This window comes from Sesamum indicum, linkage group LG6 (genome assembly GCF_026168435.1).
Source record: "Sesamum indicum cultivar Baizhima isolate 11 linkage group LG6, ASM2616843v1, whole genome shotgun sequence".
Taxonomy (NCBI): Eukaryota; Viridiplantae; Streptophyta; class Magnoliopsida; order Lamiales; family Pedaliaceae; genus Sesamum; species Sesamum indicum.
In genome coordinates this window covers 26,302,531-26,315,224 of record NC_142662.1, presented here as the reverse complement: position 1 = coordinate 26,315,224, position 12,694 = coordinate 26,302,531, and the positions used below count along the sequence as shown (strand labels likewise).

The 12,694-nt window shown below is 39.1% G+C and overlaps 4 protein-coding genes across 5 annotated transcripts; 1 reads left to right on the top strand and 3 right to left on the bottom strand.

Moving 5' to 3' along the window:
• The first annotated feature begins 603 nt into the window (after positions 1 to 603).
• WDR5B (Transducin/WD40 repeat-like superfamily protein) lies at positions 604 to 3,687 on the top strand. 2 transcript variants are annotated; one of them, XR_016066018.1, is made up of 3 exons: positions 604 to 1,313; positions 2,070 to 2,417; positions 3,192 to 3,687. XR_016066018.1 is itself a non-coding variant. In XM_011081564.3 (3 exons), the coding sequence occupies exons 1-2, from the start codon at positions 651 to 653 to the stop codon at positions 2,355 to 2,357; spliced, it is 951 nt and encodes a 316-aa protein (XP_011079866.1). In that variant the 5' UTR covers positions 604 to 650; the 3' UTR covers positions 2,358 to 2,406; positions 3,192 to 3,687. The 2 variants fall into 2 exon arrangements, 1 of the variants encoding a protein (XP_011079866.1); XM_011081564.3 differs by having other exon boundaries at positions 2,070 to 2,406.
• Positions 3,688 to 3,765: 78 nt separating this feature from the next.
• On the bottom strand, positions 3,766 to 5,229 carry LOC148787965 (uncharacterized). The gene has a single exon (XM_088881933.1). It carries the CDS (start codon positions 5,027 to 5,029, stop codon positions 3,995 to 3,997), a length of 1,035 nt encoding a protein of 344 aa, XP_088738059.1. The 5' UTR covers positions 5,030 to 5,229; the 3' UTR covers positions 3,766 to 3,994.
• A 122-nt stretch (positions 5,230 to 5,351) lies between these two features.
• On the bottom strand, positions 5,352 to 6,819 carry LOC105163276 (uncharacterized). Its single transcript, XM_011081565.3, has one exon. The coding sequence runs from the start codon at positions 6,384 to 6,386 to the stop codon at positions 5,475 to 5,477; it is 912 nt and encodes a 303-aa protein (XP_011079867.3). The 5' UTR covers positions 6,387 to 6,819; the 3' UTR covers positions 5,352 to 5,474.
• A 3,673-nt stretch (positions 6,820 to 10,492) lies between these two features.
• On the bottom strand, positions 10,493 to 12,317 carry LOC105163277 (Ras-induced vulval development antagonist protein). Its single transcript, XM_011081566.3, has one exon. It carries the CDS (start codon positions 12,232 to 12,234, stop codon positions 10,663 to 10,665), a length of 1,572 nt encoding a protein of 523 aa, XP_011079868.1. The 5' UTR covers positions 12,235 to 12,317; the 3' UTR covers positions 10,493 to 10,662.
• Between the last annotated feature and the right edge of the window lie 377 nt (positions 12,318 to 12,694).

Sequence of the window (12,694 nt, the reverse complement as noted above, 5' to 3'; positions counted from 1 at the left end):
TTCCATTGAGACGGATCTTATTAAGTCCGAAACTCAGATGAATCAAACTTTTACGGATTCCTTTTCTAATTTAGAAGTTTGTAATAACTAATTAATTAAAACTGGCATGTCATCTCTAATAAATACATGGCTTATGTAATTTTTATTTTCACAATAGATATCTTCATTTTGGATAATGTTAATATTTTAAAAAGTTGGATTTCTTTCGATAAAGTGTGATCTTAATTTTTGAAGGTTTAGACTTTAATTAAAATACTTATGAGAATCAAATCGTTACTAAACCAAGTCAGTATGTTTTTGTCGAGAATGAAAAGGGAGTTAAATATTATAGGTGGTTTCTTCATTTTTTTGGTATTGGCTTATTCTGTATAATATAATAATTTTGGAATTATCCCTGTGTAAATTAAAAATAGCAAAAACCCCGTGAAGCATACAAAATTCACGTGTGGGGATATTTTACTTTAATTTTTAAAAATATAATATGATAAATTGTTATATTTTTCTTTCACACATGCTCTCATGCGGTAAACTGCATCTTACCCAATTTGAAATTATGACGTAATTATTCGTTAATCAAAAGATATGCGCTAGTATATATAGGATCAATTACGAACACCCGTAGGCTCACGGCGGAGATATCTTGCACAGCCATGGCCAAAAACACCACCACGGAGAGCCACCCTGAGCCTACGTACCGCCCTTATGGCCTCAAGAAGATTCTCACTAACCACACACGCGCCGTCTCTAGCGTTAAATTCTCCAACAATGGCAAGCTATTCGCCTCCGCCTCCCTCGACAAAACCCTAATAGTCTATTCCACGGAAACCCTAACTCAAATATCCCACTTAATTGGCCACTCCGAGGGCGTCTCTGATCTTGCCTGGTCCTCCGACTCCACGTACATCTGCTCCGCTTCCGACGATCGGACCCTCCGCATCTGGGACGCCCGCGCCGGCGAGTGCGTGAAGACGCTTAAGGGCCATACGGATTTCGTCTTCTGTGTCAACTTCAACCCGCAGTCGAACTTGATTGTTTCTGGTTCGTTTGACGATACGATCAGAGTTTGGGATGTGAAGACGGGAAAGGCGGTGCACGTGATCCGAGCGCACACGATGCCGGTGACGTCTGTGCATTTCAACAGGGATGGTTCCTTAATTGTTTCGGGGAGTCATGATGGATCGTGTAAGATTTGGGATACGGCTAGTGGGGCGTTGCTGAAGACGCTGATCGATGATAAGGTGCCTGCGGTTTCGTTTGCTAAGTTTTCACCTAACGGGAAGTTTATACTAGTTGCCACTCTCGATGACACTCTTGTAAGTTTTCATTTTCTTTTGGGTTTTTTCTTTATGTTGTGAATGCTCAGATTCTTATTTGTTTATTTTCTGATCCGATGTTGTTGTGCAAGCTTGAATTTGAAAGAATGTGGAGATGTTAGGTTTTCCGCTCTTGGTGTCTTTTTCTTTTTCCTTTTTTTTTTTTTGTATGTGCGTGTTTGCTGTGTGCATTGCAACATATTAATTACGGTCAAATGGTTGGAAGATGGATGTTTTTGTCCACTTGAATTTGAATTTAAGTAAATGGAGAGAGCGAGTTAAACTTTAATAACGCAGAGTATCAGAGTGGGAAAGGGTGTGGAGTCTGTGGATTGACTTTATGCTATTCAGTAATCATAGAATTTCATGGTAGTGGAGGTGGGCATAAATTCTGAACATACTTTGATAGAGACAAGATATCCAATGTTGCACCATTTGACTGAATTATTGTGGCTTTATTTGAGTGTCCGAGGAGAAGATTTATGCTGTGTTGTGAATCCAGGGGAAAAGATTGCACCCAGGTTTTGTTTTTCTACTTCATAGCATGGATACTTAAAATAGAAGTGAGGCGGAGGGAGTCAAGTGAAATTTATGGCACTTGCATCTTTTATTCAAACTAATGCGTTTAATTTGTTTAATGCTGATAATGTTTTGGTGGCTTGTGGGAGACTTGTTACTCAGTTATATTTTCTGAGTCTTTTTTTGTGTTGGTGGCTCATGCAAGTATTGATACTTATTGCTATTTTTTGATTACAGAAGCTATGGAACTATTCAGCTGGGAAGTCCTTGAAGATATACTCTGGTCATGTGAACAGAGTATACTGCATAACACCAACATTTCTTGTAACGGGTGAGAAATACATTGTCAGTGGATCAGAGGATCATTGTGTCTACCTGTGGGATTTACAGGGTAAAAATTTGGTTCAGAAACTCGAAGGGCACACTGATACTGTTGTCTCTGTAACATGTCACCCCAAGGAAAATATGATTGTATCTGCAGGACTGGACAATGATAGGACAGTGAGGGTCTGGGTTCAAGATTGATTTCTATGTGGAGGTAGTGAGCGGGTTGGTTGCTCTCCTTGATCTGTGGGTGAGCAAGAGGTCCCATTTCCTGGAGTTTAATTTTATATGAATGTTATATATATAAAGGTTTCACAACAAATTTATGATTATATGATTTTAGATTTGGAAGTCCCCTAATTGTGTATTGTATGATTTTGTCAATTTCATCTTGTTCTCTTTTCTTTTTAAATTTTTATCTCTAGTAACTTTGGACTTTGTCAATTTTTACTACTTAAAAAGTTCTGCAGATGCTAATACCAATATGTTTACATGTTAACTTGTTTCTTCTTTTTCTTTTCTCTTTTTAATATATCATAATTCCTGGAAAGTTTATAAGTGTATCTTTAGCATACACTCTGGATAGGTGAACTCTGCGATCTCAGTCTAACAGGATGCAGTTATCAGATTATGGAGCCAAGGAAATCAATTAGTTTCACTTTTGAGTTCTTCTCTGCAATTCCCAGATTGGATCACTTTCACTTTTGGATATGAGAAAACATCAACATGGCATTTTGGCCCTTGCATCATCCCCTCCACCCACTCATTATAAATGCAGATATGTGTTTATTTGATTGGCTATGCATGTGATGAAATATCATGTTACAAGCCATATATGTACTCTTAGTCATAGTGTCTCTCCTTGAAGACAGTTCAATTGAAGTGAAGCCCACCATTGTCCATTCGCTGCTTTATAACTTATTACGACATTGTATGCTCACTTTGACATAGTTGATTACAATTAATAGATCGTGTGAATGAAGATTGATTGTTAGAGAATTCATTCCTAACTATTTCATGAACTGTGAATATCAGATTTTTGAGTTGGCGCTGTGGAAAGCTTCTTGGAGTTGACGAGGGGATTTAGACAGCTCATTCCTCCAAATTCAGGTGCAACGCCGCACTTGATGGTTCAGAATATGAAGACATTAGACACATTATAGTAAATTAATGAGGTAAAAGTTAGAAACACTGCCTGGGATCTGATGAAGTTGCCACCTCCTCGCCATGTTGTGGAAATTGATATACTTAGCACTTAGTTAACTGTTCTGGAAGTCATGGCATTTAGTTGATAAAGAAAAAAGCGAGTTTGATGTAAAGAAGGGTCATTATTGAAAATGCTTTAGAGCTGCTGTTTATGCAGTTTTTAGTCTTTCCACTGAATTCACTTTATGTTGCTTCCATATCTGTAAGAGATAACAGAGTTAGAGGAGACAAGGAAGAAAATTGATGCCGATGTTGCAAGTGTATATATTTTGTCAGTTTCAGCTATACTACGAATTGCCACAGGACAAGATCTGTTATACTTCAATATCTTTTCCGCTCAACTTTGATTACTTCTATGGAACAACCAACTGAAAATGCAGTCAAGAAAGCAGAGCCCGGGATGTTTATCTTGAATCCAGATGGAGAAAAACCTTGATTCTTTGCGTATTACAACATTACTGGGTACATCAAAGTAGACTAATACAATGACAGAAAAGGAATCAACTGGTAAAACTTTTCTGTATCATTCACTATAAGCTCACAATTCATCTAAACTCACAAGCCCATGATAATGCGCGTTACCCCTGCTGTCCTATCTTGAATATTATTCCCAAATTTTGCCCGAAAATCCGTCATATCACTGGATGATCCAAGCGGGGGAAAGGTGTCGACACTACATGAACCACAATTCTATTGTTGTGCACCAAATCGTATCTCTTCACCTTCACATAATTGATCCTCATTGGCGTCAGAGGCCCTTCGCCACCAGCGCTGGTCACCACCAAATTCTGACCACTTTTCATCGTTGGCAACATCGTGCCTATCGGCAGCTCCATCAAACCACCTGCCGTCAAAAGCCTGTTGGGCACAATGTGGAACCCCAACTCCGCTACGTATGCATGGCCTCTGCCTTCTCCACTTCCTCCGTCCATGAAGATGGATTCATCATCAATTGCAAAAAGGGTCATTGACTTAAGTTCCGCAAGCTCTGAATATTCGACTCGCATTGCCAAAGCCACAATGCTGTACCCGCTGATACGCAACATCGTCATGGCGTCTTTTAGCATCAACCGCATGATAGAGAACGCGGCTGTGGGGGGCGGTTGTTGAGGGAGGGCTAAAGACGTCGTACTACTGCACGAAAACGGAGATAAGTGTGAAACGAAGCCTTGGATACCATGAATGATAAGAAGACCGTTGTAGAAGAGGTCCGGCTTAGTGATTTCAACTCCGTTGATGAAGACTTTTCTGGTGGTGGTAAAGCCGCTGGAGGAGGCAGTAATAGTGAGGCAGCGGTTTGTGGCGAAAGATTCAATCTTGGTGCCGAAGTCTAACGTGCGCAGGAAGTGGATAGGGTAGAGGCCGGGAAGAGAGTGTTCTTGGAGCAGAAGAGGAACGGAGCAAGAAGGGCAAGTTAGGAGGGAGAAGTCAGTGGGGGCGAAGATGGTGGCAGGAATGGCCGCGGATAGGTTGATAGCGGCAGCTGCGGCGGCGAGGTCTTCGAACCCAAGGGTGGAGAGTATAGCCGCGACGAATGATGTGGTAGCGGAGGGTGGGAGTGATGTGGTGGCGGAGGGTGGGAGTGATGCGGTTAATGCGGCAGCCGCGGTGGTGAAGATGAAAGCTATAATGAGGATGAGGAGCAGCAGTAAATTGGCGGTTGCCATTGAAGAAATCTTGGAGTTTCTTGGTTCAACGAGAGTGGAAAGTTGAACAATGGTGGTTGGGTTGGCGGTTATATGCCACGCAAATGAATAAAAAATGGAAATTTTTTTATCCAAAATATATTTGGCCAAACCAAACAAGTGACCGAGCAGGTGTGATATACATGTAATTGATTACTTTTTTAGTACTATATATCTCGTACTGCAAATATATTTTATTTATTATATAATTATTTCAAATTCGATCTGCCTTTGAATTTTCTGAATGGGAAGGAATAATTCATTTTTAATCATGTGAATCTTACAGCAATGCTCAAACTATCTCTAACAAGAAAATTGGTCTCAGATTCAAATCCAGTATACACTCTACCAAACAAGTCACTAAATATCTTTAATGTTTCCCCTAATACAACTCAAAAAGTATGTATGAAACCAAGTGTTAAACTCCCTATTCATTCTTCCAAGCACATAACACAAGTGTAAAACCATGATCTTGTAAATCTATATCTTTGCTTCTCTGCAAACCTGGACAGCTCAGATCAGAGGGCAGCCGGGCCGGGGACCGATCACTCCATGACTTATCTCCGGGGAGACGGCTTCTAAACAAGAAGATTGCGTTGCCGTCAAGAGTACCAAAAAGCCAGCTATGAACATCCCAATAGATTTCCACTGAAATCCCATCCACCAGAATAGTCTGGTTGCCTCTGAACTTCCACTTAAGGTGTGTAACCTGCAAAACGGCCTTGCTGTCGATGTAGATCACTAGGCACTTGTCGAAACTTTCAGTTGGATCATATTCGATTCTTATGTCATGTAACTTTCCATTGTCACAAAACTGCGCCTTTGAACTGTACAATCTCTTCCCAAAGATGTGTTCTCTTTTAGCAACAAAAGTGGCTCTTTGAACAACGGGGATTGAGATCGAATCAACCCTTTTGCAGGCCTCGTGCTCTAAGTCTCCAAGAAGCAAGCAGAGTTCTTGATTGAGGGAAACTGCTAGATAGAATCCCTCCAACGGTTCAGGGCCGGAACCAAACTTAGCAGACGATAAATCCCAATGAACATCGACTGTTGTAGAATCCAGCGCCAAGTTTTTGAAGCCTTTCCTCTTGGAAAACAACCATGGTTTGACATCAACTTTGCATATGGATTCCTTTCTTGAATTTTCTACTCCAATGCTAAGCCCTTGGCCCATCAGATACTTGATCCATGTAACTGTGATGAATCCAGAAAAGCCCTGAGACTGATACTGGTACACACATGTAACAAGATTCTGAGCTGCAGCTCTATTGGTACTCGTCGATGAAGAATCAGCAACTTGGACTCCACTCTCACCAAAACAAGAAGGAAAGTCCTTCATTTTACCATAAACTAGACCACCGACCGTCGGTTTTTGACAAAATTGAAGACGGCAGAGGGACAAAACTGTTCACCTCCAATATAAGACACGATATCAAGAAAGTATAGAATTCGAAGAAATTTTATGAATGGCTGATTCAAATTAATGTGAGAGGAACGGGGAATGGGCAGACAAGGGAATCAGCAATAGAAGACAAGAAAAGAAAAGGGCAACTGGACATTTGCTGGAGGTGTCATGTCTGTAAGTATTTGATTGAGAATAAAGATGAGCTGTGACTCTGTCTTTATATCAGTTATGTGCTGAATATATATATTAGTTCTTTCAGGAAGTGGATAAATCAAATAATACAGGAACAATAGGTACCAAAGACATGGCTATAAATGGAAGATCTTTGTAGAGGGGATAATCTTAGTTTGAAGTATCTTATGTTAATTTTGAAGCAGAAGAAGTCATGGCAATGGCATGCCAATGAATAAATGATCCATGACCCAAACAGCCCTTTTCCTATTTTCTTTCTTTTGTTATTTTTGTTTTTTGTAAATTTATTTTTTAATAATACAAATATTTAACAAAATTCCACCCTTTTTTTTCTTTATGATTAAAAATAAGTAAATAGTTGAGATGTATAAAGCTGGTACAATGATTGGGGGGGTAGCTTGAGAAAATATTTATTTTCTCCACTTGTATAGATATTGGAATTAATGTGGATATATCAAAGAAGAGGTTAGGAGTCATTTTTGGCACTAAATTAAGTTGGAAAGTGATATTTCAAGATTGGGAACAACCAACTTTTCAGTGGTTTCTGATACTTTTTCTTTTGATCATATCCATTTCACTCGAAAATTTTAATCCAAATTGTATTTGGTCGAATTTGAATTAATTATATAATATAATATACCTACAGTATGATTGGTGGGCAATTCATGAAAAATGACCAAATACATGACAAGTGTGTCACACTCTATTTGATTCGATCGAACCTGATTTGTATAATTAATAAACAATCACTCACCCCATGCAACTTGGCAACCATCCCTCTCTTACAACCTCCTGAAAGGGTGGGATAGTGCATACCTTCATTTTTCAATTTCAATTTATTTCAGATGAATAGTATTTTCTAATTAAATAAATGAAAGACACAAAAAGGAACCAGTTCATTAAAAAGGAAAAGAAAATCGTTTGGAGAAATACTTGTTGACTCCGCCTTTGTAGTAACTCAATTCATTGTATCCCCGACAGACATCTTCAGTTTCATTGTGTCCAGAAATAGTGTTGCATAATGAGTTTCAACACTGATGTACAAAGACAAAGTAGATAATTGATTTTGTATCAAAACCCTTCAGTTTTAAGCATTCAACTTCTTTATTTTTCGTTCTACATAATGATGATGTAAGTAAATATAGATGACATGGTAACAAACTAAACCCTCCTCTTGTCTTCCTAATCAAGTTTTCTCAATTTTAAGTAATACAAAGTTATTACATCATTGTTCTTTCTAACAGTTTCAAATTCATAATAACAAATGAAATCAAATAATTTTATAGTTTCAAATGAATTCAAATAATTTTATATTCTCAGTTTCAGTTATTATGGCAATTCAAAATTTATCTGAAATTCAAAATCTTCCTTGCAATTGTAACACTGTCTGACTAAGATTTGCTTCCTTGCAAATGCATCAAAACTATTGGAGTAAAATTTGCGATGAGGACATCAACTAATTGATTGAGTTGGCATCACTCTCCTCGTTAAAGGAGAGAAACCTAAGTCCGAATCCAAATGTCTCCAACCCCCCACCCAATTGTACTCAATAAAATTTTTGACGAAAATATCAAAATTAAGTTGATAATAATGTAAAATTATCCAAACAAGAGTAGCAAATTCGAATAAAATACAATGATAAGGGTTGTAAAGCTGGTGAGTTTTTCTTCAAAATTGAAGAAACATTATTCTTAATGATAGCCCTCAACAGCCACAATCATGAATCATGCGCCTGATTTAAAGTTAGGACAGAGGGCAAGTTGGGCATGATCAAGAATTGGCAGCAGGCTTTTGAAGCCTACCTCACATGTACCCCAGAATACAAAGTCATTTTGATTACTATGCAACATAAACATGCCATGTGATACTTACTCATCAATGTCCTGCCTGAAAGATACTCATCATTGCTCTACCTTCATTTCTCAATTTCCATAACATACATACATAACAAAGTGGTTAGTTGCTTCACAAATACAACAGGAAACAGCAATATCCTGTGGAAGAGAGTGGAGCTGATGCTTGATGTAAGATGAAAACACAAGCAAAATGAGTAATTGGCACCTGTCTGGGCTTATCTTAAGTTGAAGCTACAACCACAAAATCGAAAGCCTGAAGAAGCGAAATAATCAGAATACTCAAAATTCATCAGTACATGATAGACAAAAGGATCAAGCAAATCTAACATGGGACATGAAAAATGGAACATAAAGAAGGAGCACTCATGAGTTCCCCATTTCTGTTCCTGTCAAGATTCGACTAGTTTTTCTGCCTCTACTTTGCTGGAGAGACAAATCAAAAGGCAGGAGCAGCAGTAGGACATCACCAAGCAAAGGAAACATCAACAGAGAACCGGAACTATGAAAATACAGACTAATATGCTCCTCCTTCCCCCTGCAAACAAGTCATCTACTAGAAGATCTAATCCCATTATCTTCAGGCAGAGGCTTTTTACTTGAATCCAACAGGTGACTCAACAAAGCACATCTAATCATCACCTCTGCCTTAGAACTTAAAGAATATATTACACTAAGGTATAATAGCATCAATAAAACCGACATCCCGATTACAACTTCTTAACCTATTAAAGCTAGATCTTCCATAGCATTTTCCCCATGACATCCATAACCTATTAATGATTTAGCATATCTACCACAAGCAGACAAACCCCTCAATGAAATATAACTTCAAGAAAGTTAGAACCCAAGAACTCAAGCCAGTAATCCTATTCTGACAAGGTAGACCTATGAGAAGCAAAACTTGCTTAGATTTTCTTGGCTACATATACCAAAATTCACACAAGAATCCCCATGGCGAAAGTCGAGGACAAAAATCCTAGGTATCTTATGAGTGCACACATGCAAGATCCATGCAATATGCTTTAGATTGTACTCAATGCTCACAAGAATCAAACTTTGGAGAGTATTCCACTCCTGCCATACAAGAGCTGCTAACCTGCCCACAGTGCATAAGCTAGGACAAGAGTTCTCATACAATAGAGTTAACTCAAAAGAAAGCTGCAAAGAGCTAATGCTAGTAAAATGAGTTTAGGATAGCATTTAGACCCGCACAAGTGATATTACCACTTTCTGGAAGACTCTACCAAAAAAAAAAAGTTCATTGCAAAATTTACAGGTTTCGTTTCTAATAGAAGTTTAAGCATAAACAGAGATGTATTTCAAAACTTAACTGCCATAGCCACAATGCAAAATAAATGTCCCAAGAGTATCACAAAATGTAACCATACCAGGGAAACACAAACAACCTAATCAATCTGTACCCTGTAACCTACACATAAAACCCCACACAACCACCAAAAGATTCCCAATGATATCCACAAATGCACATGCATGACACAGAGAGAAAGACCACCAAACAATCAGGAGTTGGATGTTCCAAGTCTCAGTTCTCAAATAAAAAAGATCCATATATCTGTCCTCATAAGGAAAGCGGATGATGATTAATAAAATGTCAACAGAATGAATATCCCAAGATTCAAAAGTTCAAAATACCAAGGATTGCAGGATTGTTGAATTCATGTAAAAAATATAACACAATGTGGACCATATAATTGGAAAATAAAACAAATGGTGAAATTAAGTTATACTAACCTACTGACTGCTTTACAGAAATTATCAGAGTCCAAAGAAATTACAAACCAACAGTGGCTTTATAGATATTTAAAGCACCTTTTTTCTGCACTAGATTAAAGCCCTTGCAACTTTACAACACTGATTTTTAAATCTATTCAGTTCTACTCAAAATGAAAATCAGGAGTAACAAGTTCTACGGATTTACGTACATATACCCAAAACTGAGGGCCACATTTCACTCCGCTAAGAGAATTCCAGTAATCAAAACTTCAACAGAAATGATAATTTCTTAAAAGTCCCAAAGTTGTGCAAATGGTAGTTAATGCCAACAGAAGAAAAAAGACATTCTTACATCATCCAAACAGAAAATAACTCTGGCAATCATAAACTACATATTGAGTCACTGACATAGTAAAATAGTACATTGATCAATCATCAGCACCCTCAGCAGCTCTTCCACCGAATGGATCATGAGAAGGACCAGCATCCTGCCCAATATGACGCTGCACCAACCGCTGCAAATCAGCCATAACCTTCTGCTCGCGCTTGGCCTTCTCCTCATAGTTAAACATTGCTAGTGCCCGCTTGTCCTCTGCACTGTAAACCTGGTTTTCCTTTCTGATACGAATAGCATTCATCCGCTGATGTCTGCTACCGCTCATCACATAGCCAAGACTCTCAAACTTAGAGATCTCCTCAGCTGAAAGACCCACTTCACCTCTACGAGGGATACGCTTCCCTTGCTGAACGTACTGCGCAATAGCATCACCTTCACCAGGCCGAAGTGCACCACCATAGCTGATATGTCCTTCTGCTCTTGGCAGAGGCATTGGACCAACCACTGGCTCATCATCCAAGTTCGGTTTTTTCCGCAACTCAATCATTTCCTTAAACTTGAGTACCTCACTATTGACATCATCATCAGCTTTAACCTCATCTGCCTTCAAAGCAACATCCTTGGCATCAGCTTCTAAACCAGAATCATTCTCATTTGAATATGAAGACTCACTTTCCGTTTCTCTCTTCTTCTTGCTTCTTTTGGACCTTGAAGATGATCGATGCTTCCGCTTCTTCGACTTCACATGATCACTCATATCAGAATCTTCACTTTCACTCTCACTTTCACTTGATAAGCTCTTTCTCCGACTACTTCTCTTTCTCCTGTTACTTCTCTTGCTACTCTTTTTCCCACTCCTTCTCCTTCTCCTTCTCCTATCTTCCTGTGAATCTTCCTCACTGGATTCCTCCTCAGATAGACTGTCACTCTCAGAAAGAGACTTCGATCTCTTACTTCTACGCCTAGAACCAGATTTCCTATCCCTTCTCGACCTAGAATCATCTGACTCGGATTCAGAATCCTCAGTCACCGAATCAGATTCACTCCCTGTCGAATTTTCTTCACCTGCCTTCAATCCCTTGCTCTGCTTTTCCTCGGCAACTCCAGCATCCTCCTCCAATTCTCCATCCGATTTTGCATTCGGATCCCTAGGGGGACTAGGAGTGCAATTCCAAAAACTATTTGTAAGCTTTTTTCTCAATTTCTGACGTTTGAGCCTGCGGTACTCTTCAAAAGGTAGGGCTTTTAATTCTTCATCTGATTCAGACTCAGAATATCGCCCGTTTCGATAATCTCGGTCGAGGTAGGGTTTTTTCCGATTATCATAATCTAATTTCTTTCTTTCACCAGATTTTTGGGTTTCTTCGAGACGAGGGTATGAATAATCCGGGGAAGAACGACGGTACCTGTTATAGCCGTTGGTGATCGGGCTTCCACTCCGGCTCCGGCTCCGACTCAAACTACGGCTGCGGCTCAGACTTCGGCCTCGCCCACGTCTAGGGCTGGGGCTGCGGCTCAGACTTCTTCCTCGGCCTCGGCCGCGTCTGGGACTAGGGCTACGGCGCTGGTACCTACGAGAATCGGGAGAATACCTACCATTGTCGAGATGACCATTGGGACGGCGGCGTTCAGGGAATTCTATGGCTGAGGAAATTCTGCCCATCAGGGGATCTAAGAGAAGTCCAAATAATTACAATGTGCTCTTCCGCACACTTATATATCACCAACTTCTTTAGTCGGTGTAACAACATAATTTTTACTCAAATATATAAGTTAAAAACCAGAAATAGGAGTGGAATTCGTACAAACATATAGGATAAACATTATTACATCTTTTCCTCAAATTATTAAATTTTTATTAAACTCTACTGACCCCATTTCTCTGCAATATTAAAGCCCATTTTCAAAATCTTTTGCCCATCCAGCCCAAAACTATTGGACTCAGCCCACCCATCACAACCCACTTTTTCTCGCAATCAACTGGAGAAAACATAGCATGTTGTACATGGTTTTACATCCCCTCCAAATTATTATAACGGATATTCTCACCACCATCTCCTAAAATTTTACGTAATTATATATAAATATTTTTATAAATTTACTAAATCATATCTAATATTTTT

Bases quoted from the DNA above. Each gene is read 5' to 3' on its own strand.
- WDR5B (XM_011081564.3), top strand. From the start codon at position 651: ATGGCCAAAAACACCACCACGGAGAGCCACCCTGAGCCTACGTACCGC. The intron at 1,314-2,069 runs GTAAGTTTTCAT...TTTTGATTACAG, and splicing joins CCACTCTCGATGACACTCTT to AAGCTATGGAACTATTCAGC.
- LOC148787965 (XM_088881933.1), bottom strand. From the start codon at position 5,029: ATGGCAACCGCCAATTTACTGCTGCTCCTCATCCTCATTATAGCTTTC.
- LOC105163276 (XM_011081565.3), bottom strand. From the start codon at position 6,386: ATGAAGGACTTTCCTTCTTGTTTTGGTGAGAGTGGAGTCCAAGTTGCT.
- LOC105163277 (XM_011081566.3), bottom strand. From the start codon at position 12,234: ATGGGCAGAATTTCCTCAGCCATAGAATTCCCTGAACGCCGCCGTCCC.